This window comes from Necator americanus, chromosome X (assembly GCF_031761385.1).
Source record: "Necator americanus strain Aroian chromosome X, whole genome shotgun sequence".
NCBI classification, from domain to species: domain Eukaryota; kingdom Metazoa; phylum Nematoda; class Chromadorea; order Rhabditida; family Ancylostomatidae; genus Necator; species Necator americanus.
This window is the reverse complement of record NC_087376.1, coordinates 682,677-702,985: the sequence shown is the minus strand read 5'-3', so window position 1 is coordinate 702,985 and position 20,309 is coordinate 682,677. Positions and strand designations below refer to the sequence as shown.

The 20,309-nt window shown below is 39.2% G+C and overlaps 2 protein-coding genes across 7 annotated transcripts in view; both read right to left on the bottom strand.

Moving 5' to 3' along the window:
- Window positions 1-5,326: 5,326 nt before the first annotated feature.
- RB195_021104 (uncharacterized protein) lies at window positions 5,327-12,092 on the bottom strand (the record flags this gene model as incomplete). 5 transcript variants are annotated; one of them, XM_064207677.1, is made up of 8 exons in its annotated part: window positions 9,554-9,582; window positions 9,802-9,938; window positions 10,064-10,086; window positions 10,722-10,778; window positions 10,841-10,935; window positions 11,211-11,318; window positions 11,380-11,470; window positions 12,090-12,092. In XM_064207677.1, the coding sequence occupies 8 exons, from the start codon at window positions 12,090-12,092 to the stop codon at window positions 9,554-9,556; spliced, it is 543 nt and encodes a 180-aa protein (XP_064063557.1). The 5 variants fall into 5 exon arrangements, with proteins under 5 accessions (XP_064063559.1, XP_064063560.1, XP_064063558.1 ...); XM_064207678.1 differs by lacking the exons at window positions 9,554-9,582; window positions 9,802-9,938; window positions 10,064-10,086; ... (3 more) ...; window positions 11,380-11,470; window positions 12,090-12,092 and adding exons at window positions 5,327-5,331; window positions 6,849-6,935; window positions 7,678-7,828; ... (2 more) ...; window positions 8,640-8,737; window positions 8,804-8,840; XM_064207679.1 differs by lacking the exons at window positions 9,554-9,582; window positions 9,802-9,938; window positions 10,064-10,086; ... (3 more) ...; window positions 11,380-11,470; window positions 12,090-12,092 and adding exons at window positions 6,739-6,791; window positions 6,849-6,935; window positions 7,678-7,828; ... (2 more) ...; window positions 8,640-8,737; window positions 8,804-8,840.
- Window positions 12,093-17,178: 5,086 nt separating this feature from the next.
- The window catches only part of RB195_021103 (uncharacterized protein), a gene marked incomplete at both ends in the record, with an annotated part of 30,596 nt that continues 27,465 nt past the window's right edge, over window positions 17,179-20,309 (bottom strand). For both annotated transcript variants that reach the window (XM_064207675.1, XM_064207674.1), the window contains 9 exons: window positions 17,179-17,262; window positions 17,785-17,901; window positions 18,211-18,330; window positions 18,387-18,495; window positions 19,089-19,227; window positions 19,294-19,406; window positions 19,462-19,601; window positions 19,918-20,010; window positions 20,115-20,221. In XM_064207675.1, the coding sequence (XP_064063555.1) occupies window positions 17,179-17,262; window positions 17,785-17,901; window positions 18,211-18,330; window positions 18,387-18,495; window positions 19,089-19,227; window positions 19,294-19,406; window positions 19,462-19,601; window positions 19,918-20,010; window positions 20,115-20,221 (1,022 nt within the window). The remainder of the gene's footprint in view (window positions 17,263-17,784; window positions 17,902-18,210; window positions 18,331-18,386; window positions 18,496-19,088; window positions 19,228-19,293; window positions 19,407-19,461; window positions 19,602-19,917; window positions 20,011-20,114; window positions 20,222-20,309) is intronic.

Below are 20,309 nucleotides of genomic sequence, written 5' to 3'. Positions count from 1 at the left end.
TAGTTTCTAATTCCTTACTTTTGGGAATAGAAAGAAAAGCAAATCAGGAAGAGATAATGTTTACCGTTGTCAAAACTCTTCCAGTCATACTCAACAAAGGCTGAATGTAAGTAGTAGTTTTTAGCATTCGAGAAGAAAACTCACTCACTTTAATTAATCACAATAGTCCAAATACCACAGAAGAAGTATAGTCGGGCCAAAACGACATGAAGCTCGGTGCACCTCTACAATATTCTGCATTAACGGTGACAATTCCTTGATTAGCCGATCATCGTCGTCATTCTCGATTCACATGCGTAACAAAAGATCTAAATGCGTCAGAGCGAATTTCAGAGCTCTTATCCTCGAACAGAGCGGCGAAGCTTTTCTGGAATATGAATACAACATTTTCACGTACTGTAGAATCCACATGAACCTTGGTTGGGTAAGCGGCGCGGTGGAGCTAGCGGTTGGGATCGAGGTAGGACCATCGTGAACTGCAGCGATGAGCGAGGATAGCAGGGGTTCCGCCTCGATCCTAACCGCACAGCTTCGGGCGCAGCCGCAACTGCACCGAAGTCCACACTATATACCTGGTTAGAACCGTTACCGTAACGAGTCTGTGAATTCCAAAGTTTCACATGAGAAAAACAATTAATGACAAGTTTCTCGTTGTAAAAAGATGCAGGTAAGGTTGAACTATCTAGTTCTCTACCCTTCTCAGCTTTACTCACCTTATCTTTCATGTAGATACATGGGTTAGCACGTATACACTATCTTTTTACAGCACATTGAGACGGAGCACATAACATTCATTGAGAGTGTCTCGTTGATACTTTGGAGAAAGCTCTATGGTCAGTAACGAAATACAAAAGGCGCGCACCTTACCAAGGAGTTAAAATGACAGGTTGCCGATAACCTGTAATCCTCAGACGAGACCGAGATCTTGGTCGAAGGATTACATTTTGCGTTTCACCGCTTTTTTTTTTACGCAATTTTATTTCGAAATGTTGCGTAAATAAAGTAGTACATAAAATCGCTGGCGTTAGTAGGCAACAGCAACTACCAAATGATACTTAGTGGGCATCGCGATAAGCTTCTACTGAGAATCGTCTGCGATTTATGAACGCGTATGCAGTTTACGCAATATTTGTGAGGGTCAACTAATGATCAAGTCAAAGTGTTCATGATCACATAAGTCTGATACCAATTTCTTTTCCTTCCAGAGGTATGTAGGTGTGGTTGGCTTCAGGTGATGGGGAAAAATCACTTGCGTAGACGCAACTGGAGTTCTTGCCGTTCTGCTGCATCCGCCTTCCGAGGTTACTGGTTTGCAGAAATCAAACTTGCAAAATAGTATATCGTTAAGCGGTCATTCACTTTTTCTATCCCTTTCAGCTAATTTCATTGGCGGGCGGGTGTAGCGCAGCCAATAACAGACGCCGCTGCATCATTACGATCGATCGTTGCTTCGACACCGCCCTAATGCCAACCAAGCTTTTCACCCCTCTGGAGTCGATGAATTGGTATAAGACGTGTCTGGGAGAATAAAAACACTGACTTGACAAATCAGCTCGCCCACGCAAGTCATCTCAAGGCTACAGGAGCGTTGGTAAACCTCAAACAGTTCTGAGTGTTGAATAAGAGTGCGCATAGGCCCATCCCCATGCAGTTTCATCAACGCCGCGCACTTCATCCTTACCCTTTGATTTCAGTGCCTGCGAAACAAGTAATCAAAGAACATCAACAAATACAAACAGATACTGAAACTATCATGAAATATAAAGCTTTATACATTCATTGGAAATAAAACAGGAAAGACTTGAAGCATTCCTCAGTTTCATAATACTACAGCCTCTAGAAAATACAAGAAATCACAAAAACCTACACATTGAAACCAATCAACCACGATAACTGACTATCATCATCGCATGACATAATGAATTTCTGGTAGGAAGAAACGTTGACGAGATTTTACCTTAAGCTCGACAAATTACTTTCGTCAGACCACTCTTACAATATTACTTACAATAAGAATCAGATTATTAACTACTTCCCTGGGAATGTACTGAAGGAGTGTCGGCATGACGTGTTACGTTCTGGATGAAAGCGGCCACTTTCCCATCTCAAGCTCTTTGGAGCTATTTTTTTTTTGGCACTTTCTCGTTTTTCTTTCTGTTGAATAATGTATGAGTAGCACTACATAGTTATCCAAAGTTCTTTTCGATCAGTTTTGTAGCTCACTTTACTGCTAGGGAGCTTTATGACTACAATTTGCAGGTATTGGTTTTCTGCATCGTGTTTCATGTAGTTGTGAACGATTACCATCTTTAGTATTCTAGAATTCTTTTTCACTAGTTTAGTAGCCTCCTTGTTGCTAAAGCTTCTCCTCAAAGACTTCAGTTTGTACGAAATAAATTTCAGCCTCAATTTCTTTTTGTCTAATTATGCATGATTTTCGTCCTTTTTAGTCAGATTTCTTTTTGCTACGATCACGCTAATCATACACAGCTACGCTGAAAAACAGCAATAATCAAACTCTTTCAAATCAAAATGTTAGATGCGCGATAGCAAAACAGACAATACAACAAGCGGACTTTGTCAACACAGTGTAATCCCATCTATGACATATTGTGCAAAAGAATAATGAAAAACTATAGAAAAAAAAATAAGATGAAATAGTTCCGCGAACTTTGCTGTGCTCCTAGGATATGGTCAGTGCCGCCTTCACCGAAGACGTGACGCGTCAAACTTACAAAACACGTTAGAACCCGACTGCACGTAAACATACGTAGATAGACGAGAGATTATATACAAAATGAACGCGCTGATGGTGAAATGAACGATCCTATGGCGGTAGCCATGCGAAAACATGTGGATTACATAGTTTCTTATTCTTTGATGGAGTTAATCTTGAGCGTGAAGATTTGCGTGAATTATTTCACACGATCCTCCTAGGCATCGCGAAATTTTAGATGAAAGCTTCGCAATACGCTGCCTTTGAAAAAACAAAACACTGGTAACATTCATCGCTGCTATCTTCTAGAAAAGCATAGAGGTCATACGGAAATCGACAGAAAAGTGGGAAAAAAATCTATACATTCAAGTTACGCGGGCATACGAATCAAAGGCCACGAAGAATTACCTATGCTCCGCAAAAATAAAGTTAGGAGAGAAAATGATCCCCGGTAAAGCCTAAGGGAAATATATTTCATTACCTGAAAAAAGGAATGGTGATGTAGCTAGAACAATTAAACAACTTCTACAATGCGCACAATATCATGTATAACAATTGACAGTCATTTAAAAGAGAAAATTAAACTAGAATTGCGTACTATCACAACAAAATTACAAATCCACTGATCTATTCCGAGCAAAGAGGATATCCGATACATTGACCACCAAATTAGCGTTATGTCTGGAAAAACAATGGTATAACAACACAAACTTCTATGTCTGAAAAAGTATAACAGCAGAAACTTCTTATACTCTCCTAAACAAAGAACGTAATTAGAAAGCTATGATAAACAAATAAATAAATATATATATATATATATCGAATCAGATAATCTTCACCAATAGATTCATTGCTTTCTTACTTCATATCCAGTTGCAACACATTGAAAACAGTGAACAGTGTTTAGCTTTTATTTTTAATGGTTGTCGATCAATACAATATAGTTTATTTTGCTACATTTGGCGAAATCTTCCCCTCGTAAACAAAATGAAAATTGACACGCTCGATAAAATTCAAATACGGTTGGTTCAACGATACTTCCGAGTTAGTGAATGTAACTCCATTCTCGCGCACAAACAAACCGCTATCATATTCGTGCACTTGTCTTTGTTCTGTTTTTTGGTAACGGACAGGAAGAAAATGAGGTCAACATCATCGACAAAATTGAAAAAGCTAGATCGTAATTACAGAGTATCTCGTTTTGAAAGAGAATAGAAAACAGCAGGAGTTATACGCTACATACGCGAGTGGAGATCCGAAGATCGGAGACGCCGCCGTATCATGTTATTAATATGAACGGTTATATATTAAGTTAAATGATTGTACAACCGGAAGACCTTGAACGCGAAGATCCGACTTCTCGAAGAAGCTTCTTCCGAGTCCAGAAAAAAAAGTATTAACGTTCTCGTGTCTGCAGAATTCGCGAATTTTGAGTAGAGGATAAAAACAAACAGTAGTATTACTAATAACTGCTCGAGCAAATCGACTATCAGCAGGAGTACAGGCGGGAATGTGTCTGATAAAAGTATTCCAGAAAAGCTCACACATCCAGCGTAACACTTTCCTTATTCTATACTTACTAGTCAGAAAAATAGTACACGAGATCAATTGCTGGATCATATCCATATCTCGAAAAATGAGGACACTTCTCAAATCCAGAGCGTCCTTTTTTCTCGTTTGGATGCCTTTAAAGGTCTGAAAGCGACTGTAGATATTTGCGCTGTGCAGTGATCAACCGCACCTGTGAATCATTCCTGTGGATCTGTCGTAGGCCCGCCCTTCTCGAACCTGTTTTCGTAGCACTACCAAAGAAGCACACAACTTTCAAAAGTGACTGCTGATGATCAGCGTTTGAATTCATAAGAATAAACGTTGAAATGTGCATAGATTTTGAAGCGTAATACTACTCGTATGTTAGTTAGTCTTGAAGATTTAGTTTGTTGTTTCACTTTTTTTGTATCACCACTAGCTTCGAACTTCGTGTTCTTTATGGGATTGATTCGTTACGTTATCAATCGTCCAAGCAAATGCGAAAATTGCACGTCAGACAGACGATGTCCCTGCAGGTGTTTGATCTTATGGTGCGATGCTCTTTTATCGTCAGCCTAGTGGCTTTTCGAGTCACATCGATTTTTTGAACATGGCGATACGTGTGAAGCGATAGTCCTCCACGTAGTTCGAGTAACAGATGGGAAACACTTATGCAAAAGCGAGCGAATGAATGTCAATGTTCTCAAATTCAGAACGTTCTTTTTCTCGTTTAAATTTCGAACAAATAAATTCCTTTTATCTTTACGAGAATTGCGCCAAAAACGCATGCCTAGAAAGGTATAGAATAGAACAAAAGGGAAAAGTGCCCACCACTTTATCGCAGAATAATTGCTTCTGATTTTGTAGTTGACGTGATTTCTTTTCAAACGATTTGCGCGCGCATATACTGAAATAAATAAATACTATATATATATATATATATATTTGAAATAGGAGGAATGTAACCAGAACCTCCAAGAAAGAAGTCAGTAATTTTCTGAAGAAAAAAAGACCGAAGGCATACCTCATGTTTTTGGTTTCGGGAAGACAGCTGGAATTAAAACATTGATGGTCAGGTCTTTAATCTGAAACACATATCAGGAAAGAACATTATTTTAACAGTAATGAATGACAGAATTGTTTTATTACAATGGAACAACTGAAATACAATGAAACATGGCTCAGGCAGTAAAAGGAAACTAGAGTGCGCGGAAGAATGCGAAGAGAACTGTTAGAAAAGCACAACGAAGAAGACTAAATGCAATGCCGAAAATATTACAAGAGAATGAGAAGGAATAAGAAATGGGAACTGCGAACACAAAACTCAAAGTCAAATGAAAACGCCTGGCGGAACAAATTTTCAAATTTGAAGGTGAGAAGCAACTACGAGTTATTACACAGTTCTCAGATTTGTACCGTATAAGGCAAGATAAATACGTTTTCAGACACCCCACTAAAACAAGCGACATTCCTGGAGTTGAAGGAAATTTGTAAATTTCTAACGAACGACTGTGATCTAAAAGCCAAACACACTAGAGAGTCTTGCTAAAAATCAATGTCGCGCACTAAAATATTTCCTCATATGTGGTTGCTCAAACGGTTGCGACGGAGCAAAAAAGTTGCAATAGAGCATGAGATTCTTTGTTCTTACATCCTAGGCTTACCTCGCTCGCTCCGATTTTTTGCCTTTATTGTGGGGAAGTTCATTTACTGGATTTCTTTCACAGCATGGAAGTGTAACATATACGTCTATCTACATCCATTTTTAGTCCCTTTGGCACTTTGTTGTTTCAATATGAAGATCCAACGGAAAGAAATATAGAGATGGATTTTTCCTGCTGACCATCTACTTAATCCGTTGGTTTCCATCTATTGGAAACACGCCTTCTCGAGCTATTATTGATTTCACATATCTTTTTTCCACATGTGCCTTCAAAGTAGATCTTTAGGGAGTAATCAAATAGATTTTTTTTTGAAAGGAAAAATCAATTTTATCCGATGTAAGTCGACCTCCAAGTTGTTCTTCCGTAAGTATGATCTCCGATTTATCCTACTTTGTGTAATGGAACCACTGGTCGAGCAGTATGCTTCTATGTGATTACAATGTTCTTCACAATTATAAATATTGGAAGTATTTCCTAACTAGACTCTAAGAGTGAAGGCGGAAATCGTGTTTTACATCCTTAATTGTAAAGTGCACGCCGAACATCGGTTATCCTCAACACACGTTCTTCCTCTACTTGACAAACCCACCCTCTTCCTTCCGCCCTGCTCCAATCGAAGGCGGATAACAATCACCCTCTTAAATACATTCACCATTACATACATAATATACAAATTAGAAACCTTATGTTGTGATATTCGCCTAACTCCTATCCAACAATACGCCCTACTTCTTTTTACTCGGTACGCTAACACTACACATCGACTCGCGTTCTTCGTCGGCAATTCACTTTTATTGTCTTACAGCATAAAATAATGTTCAAAGCCCTCTAGATGTAGAAATCCACAAGAGTAACTGCGGCGGTTCTGCTAAGAGTAGCATCTAAAACCATAATGTAAAATAATCGAGTTACATTCGCAAAAGATCAAGAGTCGTTACCAGTAGCGCAAAGTCGACAAGTGTTTGGGCAGATCGATTCCACAAGCGCAGTTACTGCTTCACGTAGCTTTGGACACTCACGACAACCTGTAAAGAACCGAAGATAGGATAATAATGGATTAACTGTCTTTTTTCCTCAGTTAACTGGGATTATAGTTGGGTCAAAACGACATGAATCAAGTGTAGTTGCGGTGCATTTGCGTACGCGCTCGAAACCTCGTGGTGGAGGCAGCGGTTGGAACCGAGTTGGGACTGTCGCAAATTGTAGTGATGAGTAATGCCAGCAAGGGTTTCACCACGCTCCCAGCCGCTGCGCTCCACCGAAGCGTACGCAATTGCGTATGTGTTTCATGTCGTTTTGACAATACTATACGTTCTCTGTGTGAGCAAATACGAAAAATCATAGACCATCATGGAGAATACCACGTGGAAGAATCTGTTGTAGTTTAATTTTTGCAATGAATTTAGTTTTTTTTTCCTTTGAAATGGAAATTGCTTTTCGAAGATTTGGTAAGACAGTTATACGCTGTATATTATCAATTGTGTAATGTTTAAGGGGCGGTTGTGGTGCAGTTGGTAGGAGGTTTGACGGGGACTGGACTGTCGATGGTTCGAAACCCCTTCACTTCTCTGGGTTCAATAAATTTGAACGAAACCTGTCTCGCAGCATAATAACACTGACTTCATACCTCGGCAGGCCTCCACAAGTCATTGCGTAGGGCAATACGTGTTTATTCCGAATGGCACTCAAGGGCATTGACGCATCCGAAGCGGATGGATTGATACGCCAGAGACTTTTCTAATTTAAAAAAAAAGTCTTTGGACTAACTTTTGCAAGTGGCTTTCTGTTGGCAGGTTGTCTTGTCTGTGTTGTAGTAGGTTGGATCAATGATGTGACGGATGAGAGGAAGCGATTCACGAATTAGAGGAAGCGACTCTCGGATCAATGGTAGCGACTCTTTCAGAAGAGGAAGAGAATCCTGAAAGCTATTATTTCGGTAATTAAAGGCTTCAGCCCACGAATCTGAGGTGGTACGGATTTCAGGTGCAGTATTTGTAACCGGCATAATAGATTACGGAGAGGGGGGTAATTCCGTCCATTTCTTCCTAATCGCCGTAAAAAACGGCCCGGAAGATGCAGCGCGTGCACAAGGCTGGCGCGCTCCAATCGAACTCCTTGTAGGAAATAGCGTACCGGAACGCTCGAAGCCGTATCTTCCGGACCGTTTTTTTTTACTGCAATTAGGAAGAATTGGACGGAATCCCCCTTCTCTCTATAATCTACGATCCCGTATAAGAATACTCCACCTGAAATCCGTACCACCTCAGATTCGTCGGGTGATGCCTTTAAGGATGTTTCTAGAAGAACGAATTCCCATACCTTCAAGCCCTGTTCGAGTTTCTCTAGTTCGGTGATGTTTGTTTCCGGGATACCAGATGCTGTATCGCTAGTACCTTCCGAACGTATCAAAGGTAGAGAATCTTCTAGCGCTGGTAAGGAAGAGCTAGAGTTAAACTTTAATAATTGCTGAGAGAAGCGGATAGCAGTTTTAGTTCTGGCCTGTTTGACAGCTGATCAGCTACAGCTTGTAATTGTTGTAACTGGTACTGAATGATACTTCCGATGCAGACTGGCTGAAGTGCATCGCAGAAGTCGACGAGATCCTCGCAATTCTGTGCACATGTCAGATCTAAGAAGCAGAAGGCCAGAAGGAAAAGATACATCTGAAATCACAAAGTTCCTTGTTTTGACAGAAAAACATCAGTTATTAGTTATAACTATACAAGTACCTGGGCTTGTGGGCCTGATAGGTTTGATCGTCGAAACGAATGACTCTGCACGAGCTGTGAAAGATTAACACGTGGACGTTCATGTTTAGTCAGGTGGTCTGCAAAAGGATATTCCGTGCGTAGTCCTTTGTTGCAATGTACAAACGAAGTTTAAAGACCAATACCAACGATTTCCAGAAATGGATTCCGATCAGAGATCATTTACAGAAGATAACCTGAGCGCAATTTATCCCTTAGAACGGACGCACAACGTCATTCCAAAGTCTTAACGCGTCAAAAATGTTCCAAACATTTGGAAATAAGTTTGTGCTACCGGGCTACCCGAGAAAAATAGTTCAAAGCTTCTTTCCAACTTTCAAATCACTAGTATTCATTCCCCCGCAAGCAAAATTTTGAAAAAAAAATATTCTGAAATGACAGTAGAATAAGCGAACAGACGTTGTCACGAAATAGTAGTGCCGTTCCTTCCAAAAACATGTTTTCAACTCGGTCCACCACTACTTTTCTGTTGTCGGATGGAGTCTATGGCTGAACGATAGATGTAAACGAAGGAAACCATTTGACGTCATTTTATCCGACCTATCTAAGCATTTGAAATGTTGTGCCAGGAAAAATTGATCCCTAAACTCGGAAATATTGAGTTCATGGACAGTTGTACAGCTGGTTAAAACTGTTTCATCTATGATAGAAGAACATAGAACTGTAGGGGCTTCTAACAGTTATTCACAACCATTCGGACTGAAATTCTGGAAAGTAGTGTACTTCCACTTCTTTTTCTGAACTGCGATGCTGATTCTTCCAGCTTTACGAAAGCACATCCTAACATGTAGGTACGGATATTCACAGCGACAAAAATTCTTCTCTCATATAGAAAAAATGAACAAACTTACGGTCGCAAGCGATTTGTCATGGTCTCAAGAATAGGATCTGCCTCTGAACCTTTCTGAAAGGGTTATATAGCATTTTTGGAAGTATCTCGAAACCTCCTAAATATGCAATAATGTAACTATTCAGTGCGAGAAGTTTTTGAGAGTGACCTGCATCCTTTTTACAACTGATTTACAAAAAACATATGATTTACCACATCTAGTATATGCCACGCTAATGTGCAGTACCTTTTAAATAAATACATTAGGGAAATATTAAGAGCACAACACATTACCCCGGAATAATTTTCTATAGATGCTTCCCTGATCCATTATACCCTCAAGCACCTCCTCGTCGCGAATGAGAGTTTGAAATGTAGACGAATGGGCCACAGTGTAGTACTGCTGTCGTATCTCCAGGAAAGAAATAAAGCTGAAAGTGAGAAACGTGAATTATTCGGCTATTTTGGGTAAAGAAAGATTTTTTTTTGAATTTGCACCATTCTAATCTTGGATGAAAACCATTTTTCTGCAAAGTTATGCCATGAATTAACTCACCTGATGTAGAATTCATGTCCAGTCTAAAATCAAAAAAATTTCCATGTTACTCGAATTTCCTGAAACCTGAAAAACCTCCTAAATATGCAAAAAATTTAACTATTCAGTACGAGAAGTTTTTGAGGGTGTTAAATGTTTAAATAAATAAATGTTGCCTGTTTCGAGTTATTCGATATAATTCCATTGATTGCTACTACACCGGGCGAGAAATTTCGGAAACTGGATCACATTTACAAGTTTCCATCTGGATTTTTCAAATATCGATTTAATCTACACTTTAGAAGTGAGAGTTTCAACAGATTTATGACTCTTAATTTACATCATCATGTTTAATATTTTCTGGACGACTCTATTTTTGCGATACTTCTGAGGACAAAATAAATGTCCGCTCTCAAGAATTTATTGAGGAAGAAATGCATAAAAAGGGTTTTTTTTTTGAAATAAGGAATAAAAAGGAAGGAATATAAGGAATCTCTATTCATAGAAGAAAAACTACTCGTTGAATTTCAGGGGTTCTACGTAGTTGTAACGACTAATGGCTATCCATTCCAGTTATACAAATAATTTAAAATAAAGGTTCAAAAATCTGCGTCAATCTCTGTGCTTTACTCCATAGTTTCGTTAGCACTCTTCATTGGCCGTGGGGTCGAGCTGCAACTCGCTTTGCCGGATTCTCCGGCGTGCAACTCTTTTGATGAACCGAAAGACGATCAGTCTACAATTATAAAATTCGTCATGTTTTTGCCCTTATCTATTACCCCATGATTTAAAACGCACAGCAAATCTTCGTCCGCAGTTTTCGCAAGGAATTAATTGACTTTGTGCATGTTCCCATAAAGCATCATTTGTTGCAACCACGTCGATCTCACCATCTGAAGAAGTGAGAAGTGATCTGCTGGTACTCAGTGAAATAAATGACTAGGAGCCATGTGTAGTTTGTTGAGCAAAGGATATGTAGTGCTATAAAAGGATCAAAACGACATGAAGCAGTGCAATTGCGTAGGCGGAGAAAGGAGTTGGAATCGAGATGGGACCATTGCAAACTGAAGGGAGGTATAATACTAGCATGGGTCCTCACTCGATCCCGACCGCTACACTCCACCGCACCGCTTCAAGCACAGCCGCTTAGGCTAGACCAACCACACACCTTCTCTGATGACCTTTTCTGGCTTTTTTGGTGCCGACCTTCTCTTACTTTTCGGGAGTTTCTGGTTTTCAATGTGCCACTTTTCCAAACATTTCGGTTCATGAATTGCTGAAAGGAAAACGTTACGCGTTCTCAAAATGGATAACGTTACTAGGAATATATAACGCACATATACTTTTGGATCCATACTGCCTTCCACAAATGTAGCAAAAAACTGTTGGTGGAGGGCGTTGGGCTCGTGGCGGTCCAGGAATAACTTCCTAGGCGAAATTAAAAAAGTGTGTACTAAAATACAAATTTTACTAACAAATTCGTTATTAGATACTCTTCAAGGCCTACTGTAGCTTGCTATTCGTTCTTTAAACAAGAAATTGAACCAGTTCCTAAGGTTCATAGGCTTGCGTGCCTGAAGGAAGGAAAATTATCGTCGGAAAATTGAGATCTTGTTGCCTTTTTATGATGTCGAAGAAAAAATACAATTCAGAATAATTAGATGTGAAAAAGTGGAGAACAAATCTACGATCAGCATGTTGGCTCCTTATTTAGATGAAACTATCTGTACTGCAACTTTTCTGGGCGATTATCCACATTTCTTAGAAGAATGTCTACGGGCTCAAGCTGTTTCGCAGACGTGAAATTTCTCACATTTGGAAGGATGGAAAAACTAATTTAAAGACTAATAATCCTCAAGAAAGAAAAAAAAAAAAGGAAATCATCACGTTCAAGATTCTAAAAAGATGCTTGAAATAAGCTGATAACTCAGCACATCAATACGATTGCTGAACGAGTGGTAGAAATTTCTTTTTGTAACCAATCCGTTAATTAAAAAAAATAATGAGGAACTAATGGTTGGAAAGAAAATGCCGTTGGAGCACTTACCATTGTTTGTTATTCCTTCGTTTAATACACTAAGAAACTGCTGTAAGAAACTGCTGTTTCACTGCTGAAAGAAGAGGACGTGAATAAATTCGTTCAGGGTGAAACACTATTCAAAAGAAAGGAATATGAGTGGTGTGCGCATCCAGAAGAGGCATTTCATGCATCGTGATGCTATACGGATAAACAGTAGATCTATTATGTATGAGCAGAACTGCGAGTCTGAGCTATAAACGTTCATTTAAACAGTGGTGAATGAAAGCGAGTGAAATGGAAACCAATTAAGAGACTGATATTGAGCCTCAATGAGGAACCTGAGAAGTAAAAGTCCCTCAACGAATGCTTAAAAACAACCCACATCAGTTTCACTTCTCTGAGCAGAATACAATTTTGCAGTTCGAGCATTTGACTGGTATAGAAATCAGATCTACTTAATATTTTTTTGCAGTCACTTTTCGTTAGTTGGCTTCGCACCAGTATCCTGGCACAGCCTGAATACTACTTTTTGATCCTAGCCACGTGACAACGTTTCAAAAAGCAGACAACCGCACTCGCACTAACTAACGGACTTCTTGTAGCGTGGATCACTGACAACCTCAATTTTGAACACCTGTTGCCGCTCCGCTGCCCGAGGGCGGATTCGCACAGCAGGAGCGAAATGTTCAAATTAGGAGTACTCAAAATTCGTCGTAATATAATTTAGAGACTTATTGCAGTACATTATTTTTGAATGTACTATGAAGTGAAAATATTTGCGCCACAGCATGAAAATGACTCTTCAGCTCATATCGCAACAAACGTCAACTCTCCTTTTCTCCCGTTCCCTCGCAAAATATTTAATAGCGATTAGATTACATCCATGTGCATACTTGTGAATATATCGAAAGGAATGTTCCCGAGTATGAGCTTGTGAAACAACGAAGAATTCCAGAATGAGACGAACAAAATGGCTACATACTTTGTGTTGTTGTCGTAAATAATGAGGGAATTGATTTTTCGTAGTGTTGTATTTTTACGATGGCCCGCTTCATAAATTCCACATGCCGTATTTGAAAAAGAAAACACAATCCTTTGCTCAGAGATTGCGTAGCATCAACTCTCACGGATGAAAAGAAAATGGGGAACCAGTGAAATCTGGAAAATTGAGACGGAGGAGGGAGGTTTACGATGTTCCGCTTTTGGCTCAATGTTGTTATGCTCGAGTTATTCCTGAGATCTGTGTTTATTGCAAGCAAAACGGAAATAGCCTGAAGAAATTCTACTAGCCACAAAAAAGTAGTAGCACGATGAAGAAAATGTTTACGAAAACATGTTGAAAGAACATATTGATCTAGAGGTAATTTGGTATTCAAACCTATATACTCAACGATCCAGAAATGGCGTGGCAAACTTTAGTGATGCCGTCGAAGGCCAAAAATTTGTTAGAAGATTTCAATGCAGCTGAACTTCATGTCTTTGATTGGATTGGAATGATAAACGGTCCTGGATAATTTAAGGAAGACACGGGTTCTATGTTGGTTGCACAAGGGTAACTGCACGAAACCCATAAATACTTGACGCTAATCTTCTCCAACGCCTCATTCAATCCCTATCCTCTTATAATCTACAAGTCACTTTGTTTTTAGTTGAAACAACCGAAAAAATTTGAAAATGACGAAGATGAGACGTAGATTCAACCTGGACACACTTTTCTATGTATTGTTGCAGAAAAAACAACTCATTAGGATGCCTTTGGCCTAGAAACCATGGCAAAAATCGGTTTCCCCGCAACCATGAATGACGGAACAATGGTCTAAAGAAACAAGGAAATAGTTTTATTAATAAGAAGACATTCAAAAGGAGATCGCAACATTTTTGATTGTTTGTTTTGGAGTCAAGAAAGTCAGCTGTTAATGGGAAAATTGCAGATGACAAAAAAACTACATATGTAGGTTCTCTTCGTTTAAGGGACATGTTCAAACAGTGAATAGAATAAACGTGCGGTCGATGGAACGAGTGAGTGAGGATCAGAAATATCACTGAGGTTCATGGCGGATAGTTGCAAAAAGCTTCAAGGATGTTGGTTGGATATTTTGGATTAATGAAGGGGATTTAGCGGTGTTTCAATGGATATGATGAATTTTGAGGGTTCACTAAATCATTGTGAAACAAAAATTTCTGCAGATCGTTCAGAATGTATGCGTTACAAAGCAGAGCAAAGCGGTTGCAAACGAGAATGCACACTGCGTTGAGGATTGATTCATTGTAATCCGTAACCTTATTAGCCTATTTATCCCTATGACATTCCCGAATAAACTAACGGAAACCTAACTATGAGAATTCGTCGGAAAGAAAAAAATCAATAATATGGAAAATAGGCCCTGAAGAAGTGTATGTATAACACGATATGTATTTAAAAAGGAAATAACACGCTAAAAATTGACACAAAACTACAGAAACATCCATCGTATTCACTTTGCAAGTGCTCTTCTCAATGGTATCCAAAATAAAATAAATGATTGTAAGTGAACAGAAGGAAGACACAGTTCACAAAGGACGTCTACTGCGAGGACATTGGAATAGAACTTGAAAGTTCCGAAATAAAGGAAAGAATAAGAGGAGACTTCATACATGTATATACTTCAGATATGTTCTATGAGGACAGGAGAGCAACCCAAAGCGAGAACCGAATAGAACGATGAGATCCGCGTGGACTGCTTTCACATCCTTCAGAAAAGCCAAGGATCAACCGACAGTCCAGTGGCTTCGTGCCCACATGTTCAACCCGACATAGCGCATACAAAGGCAAAAAATCCCTTCTAGAGTTCGGTTGACGCACATAACACCAACCAGTCGTCTTTTCTTTTCGTCGAATCTTCGCAAAAAAAAGTGGAAAATAGATGAATATAAAGGATAAAAAAGGATAATGCGTCAGGCGTTAATCAATTCGCTTGGGATACGCCCCCACGTTCACTACAATTCAGAATCGTTTGAGGTGTACGAACGTGTATCTGGCCCATATAATGACTTGCGGTGGCTAGCCGATGTGTAAAGTCAGTGCTTTTATCGTCCCAGAAAAGTCTGGTACCAATTTATCGACCCCGGAGGGATGAGGGACTTGGTGAGCACTAGTGCGAATTCGAACCTGATCGATCGTGCAGTCAGCGGAACCTCTAACCGCTACACCACACCCGTCCCTTAGACGAATATAAAAAGCCAAATATAGATGGGCCGATCGCATTGTGAGAAAGATCGACGGCAGATGGACTAAAAAGCGATGAATCCCAAGAAATCCAGTGCCCCTTTGAAGCCGACCATCAAGAAGACGGCATGATGTGTTCGCAGCAGGGATGCACCAGCTGAGAGGTGAGCCGAATGACAAGACATTCAAGACAAAATTTCTGGATGATAAATGTGAGGGAAAGCAATGAATGAAAATGATACTTGAGATTGTACGATCAGTGAAGACGGCTCATCTAAGCTCTCTTTATCGTTCTAAAAGTTTGACTGGAATAAAAGGGCTATGGTGTTTTCCATTAATTCCATTAAAAAAAAAAAAAAACTACGCTTGCTTACTCGCTTATTAAACCATCTGAGTAAGATTTCTTTCTTCTAATCGTGATGATTCTGCAGATTTCATGGTCAAAATTAAACAAGGAAGACAAATCTAGAATATCAGGAAATTCTATGGATCATATCAATTAATAAAGTAATGCCGAGTTTCTTACAAACTCGCTTATCGTTCTTCGCATTGCAAATTCCATCATTGAACTACTAGTTTCCGTCATTGATTCAAAAATTCTACAGTGAATAGAATAAGTTTCGACGTTAATACACATAATAATCAGATTAGTCGCTAATTCAATGCAATTTGATCAGTTCATCAATAATTGAATAATTGAGTCCCATATCAAAATACATATATTATAACTTACCAGGAAATATAACTTGATGTCATTCTAGCTATTGAAGCTGAGGATTCTGATTGATGCAGCTTCGTTACGTACAATTCTGCAATCCTATCATATACAATGGAACAAAATTATACTAGAAACACTTTTATACGTGACGATTCATATAAACAAGTATAAAAAGCGGAATTATTTCAACATTCACAATAAGGGCCGAATGATGAGTTTTCAGAAAACTTCGGGAAATAATGGAGATTGGATGAAATAGTGAGTAGCAATGATTATCACAATTAAACACCGTACGTAAAGACACTCGTCCGTTGTCATATCACGTACAACGAACATTTTTCTTCATATAATGCTAAGTACACAAATCGATCACAACAACATTCAATGTGACAATAAAGTGCTGAAGGAGGAAAGAAAAGAAGATTTGTGGGGAAAAAAAAGAAAACAGAACAACGCTGACAATAACATATTCAATGAGATCAATCGTGGAATATTAAAATTTCGGCACCTATACTAGTCTAATCGTTATTTAAACTAAACGTCTCCCACGTTAGTTCCAGGAACTGTAGTCGACGATTCTATTTTGGTTCTAAGTTGACGCTGAAGTTTGCACAAAATAAATAATAGTTTCGAGGCACAAGAGCTTAGCTGCTGCCTATTACTTATCGCAAAGTTCAAAAATTTAAGAATAATCGATAAAATTGAAGGGAAACACAAAGCGATGCTGCCACACGGACGTGATTCTCAATTTGAATGACTGCTGCCCCACAATCTCCCCGCCCATACATTGATTCCTTAGTGATCTACCCAGCTAAGATCAAAATCCTCTTCCAATCTCCTCCTAACTTGGAGAATCAGAAGGGACTCTGGTCTCGTTTCATTGAAGGAACATCAGAAAAGTACGTATATTCTGGTGCCGTGCTTCTCATTTTCTTTGTGCAGCAATCAACGTTAGTTGAGGGGAAACAAATAGTCACATTAAATCATATACGAAAACGATATAATGCCATTATGCCTGAACAGGAATGAGAGGGGTGAGACTCTTAAGGCTCTATTCGAGTGAGGGAAGTTTGTTGAGCTTCTATTCGTACAAAGTCACAAGTTAAGGCCTTTTTCCTTCCCACCACACGAATTTTTAGGTGGATACTGAGATCAGAAGTCTGGATTACGTTAGTGAACGTAGTAACGATGAGTTATTCTGTCCGAAGATTTCGTTTCAGCAACAAGTAGTTATCTTCACCAATTGGATTCTCTCTCGTGCCGGGTCCTTGATTCATCTGAAATATATGCTAAGAGCATTGATTGTAAAGTTTATTTAGTTTCAGTATATTATAATGTCAGTAAAAAAAATCGAGATATAACTGAACTTTTATTTACAAGAGAGAATACGAAGGAGAACAATATGTCTCTTTCCTTGCAATACTGCAGTCTTTTTAAAAATTGTTCTAATTTCTTAAAGGACCGACTTTCAGACTAATATTTATCAGAGCAGTATAAGTTACAAGTGATTTATTTCTAATTGTTTTTTTCATTACTTTTTACCATCCACATTTTTGCAGGACTCCATCAAAAGTATACTTACTGGTCACTACAACACAATTCGTGTGTTTATGTTATTAAATTGTTATTGTGTTTTATTTATATTTGAAAACTGTTTCATATTTTCTCAGTGAAATGTAGTTTACAATTAAAGAGTGGTTTAAAAATAGGGCGAGAAAAGAGAAAAATACCGAGATTGAGGTGGCGACAAAAATTGGTGAGGTTTTTGATTACTAACACCTCAAATTCTGTTTTCATACCTGCTTGATGTACACGGCGACTGATTCTTCGTGTCGCTTTTCGAGTTCATGTGTTGCTGCAATTGTAGCTGCGATTGTTTGCGACAAAGTTTTACGGTGGGCCATACGTTCAGCTCCCTTAACAAAAAAAAAGATTTAACCAGCAATAAGGACATCACTCTGTGCTCCTCTAAGGTACAACTGCTACTTTAAAAGGTGCACATATAAGCATTACTGTTAGGAAGTCCTTTTTCATGGTCTTCAACGTAATTATGAGACCTTACAAATTATTTCGCGAAGATCAAATGATATTCAACAATAGCATACTCATAAATGGACAACTCTCTCATTACAAGTGTAATTTTTGTAAATCGATTTCCCAGCATTATACATGTAAGTGAATAAGTGATTTAAAACAAATATGAAATGACATCATTTAAGACAAACCTCATATATACTCCCGTCAAGGGACTTTGGCAATGGTGGACAATGCTCAGGTAGAGGCTCTTCGGATTCTAAATGAACACGCCAATGTGCCAACGTTTCCGTGTTTTCTGCCAGTAGGACCTGAAATCCTAAGAATCTTCGTTCTGATAAATTAACATTTGCGTACAACAATTCACATGCAACGATTCCATTTCTCGTTCGATGTCACCTTCGTACAAATCCCTCAGATCTCCTCTGGTCGTCCTCCTCTTCAATCGTGATCGTTGTCGCTCGATCGCGGAAAGCCTCAAACGCCTAGCATTACCAAAGAGTGGAAACAAGATTTGCATTTACCAATACAATGAACACAAGTTTTGTATCAAAAGTCGTGCTCTGGAGATAAGACCCTCCGAGGTGAAACTTTAATCCGTTAGAATCCCACGAAAATTTTGCACTATTTTCCACCATTCATTCCAATAACGAAGACGATTTTGAAACAAATTAGTGACGCAGTGCAGAACAAAAGGATAAATCCACCCTTTTGAAAATCAATAGTGCGAAATTTAGCTATCCTAAGCTATCTATCTTGCTATTCCTCGTTCCTACAGCCTGCAACGTCGTCGCGCTCAAATAACTGACATTTATTACTGCAGCAAATTACACTGAAGAAGGCCATCACAGGGGATTCTAAAAGACTACGCTAGCTTGGTGAAGGCCTTCACTTCACACTTGACTTCTGATGCTCTTGACTGATTGCTAGCGCCGGCCGTCACGGTGAGAAACACACGCAAGCCTTAGCAGGCTACTTCTGTTTATAAAAAAGGGGGTAGTCTCAGAATGAGCACTCAAATGCGCGATTTAAATGCATTTTAACATCACCAGTGAACGAAGTACCGTACCAGTCCGAAGCTTCCGCAGATCCTGAAGCCTGAAGTACCACTTGTCGGCCGTCGCTCTTGATAATAAGCGAATTCTTCTGATCTGATGTGACGGAACGAATATCAGACAGCGATATAGAGCCTTTCGGTACTGCGTCTTCTAAACATTAATTTTACTGGATAGCGGTGAATGCTGAGAAAACATGCATCACGAGATACTACGAACCTTGAGACTTATGCCAAATCAGCTCGGAATCAGTTAACACGACACAACGACGTTTCTGCAGCAAAACAGGCCGCCAAGATGGACGAGATCTTGATCGGCATTCGACAAGGCACCTCAAAACACTTACGATTCCTTCTGAAATAAGACCCGAAACCTAGAAATACTCACCCTTCTTTCAGTACAGTTGTGCTCTTATTCGGTACCAGAGCTTCATTGGTTTGTAGTGATACACGATCCAAAAAACTGCTCATCGCTTGTCGATGTACATCATCCGCAACTTTTCCGAGTACAGCCGATAACCACGGCTCCTAGACATATTTCTAGCTCAGATATTGATGAAAATGTCTCATTTATAATTAAGGATCTCATGAGAGATGGGTCTCGATTTCTATGATCTAGTAATCCAGTCCAAAATTTGTTTTGTTTTCTAATCGCTAATTCTAATTGTTAATTGCACTAGAGGTCTTTTTCACACAGGTATAAAGCGAAAATATCGCCATTTTGCTGCAGTAGCAGTAAATTCACGGAGAAAGAAAGTCCGAAGATTTCTTCTCATTGAACGTTAACTTATCAGCAAGGGAGAAAGAGACAATTTCAAGATTTCTTCAAGTGATTGAGAAGTACCTTCGTGGTCAGTGGATGTAAACTAACACAACAGTTCGCGACTCGTTGCAACATTTTCGACAATAAAACTAGCGTCCTAGCGACTCGTGGTTCCTGTAACGAATGCTAGCTGATGATCTCATAAGACGAAGTATGAACAAGTGGACTCAGATAACAGAGATTCCCTCAGGAACAACGCGAAAAACTATCATACGCACCGGTTGTTCATGTTTAATTCCGAAAGACTTTGGGCTGAGAACGGCAGCGGCAAAAAATCGCATGATGAGAAATGACGACAGAGCAAGCAGTTCAACGTCTACGCGTCCTAAATTAAGTGGATGATTAGCCGTTTTTCTTCTCGGAATAGCCTGGAAGTACTATTTCAGGCACATAAACGAATGTTTTGTCTAGGT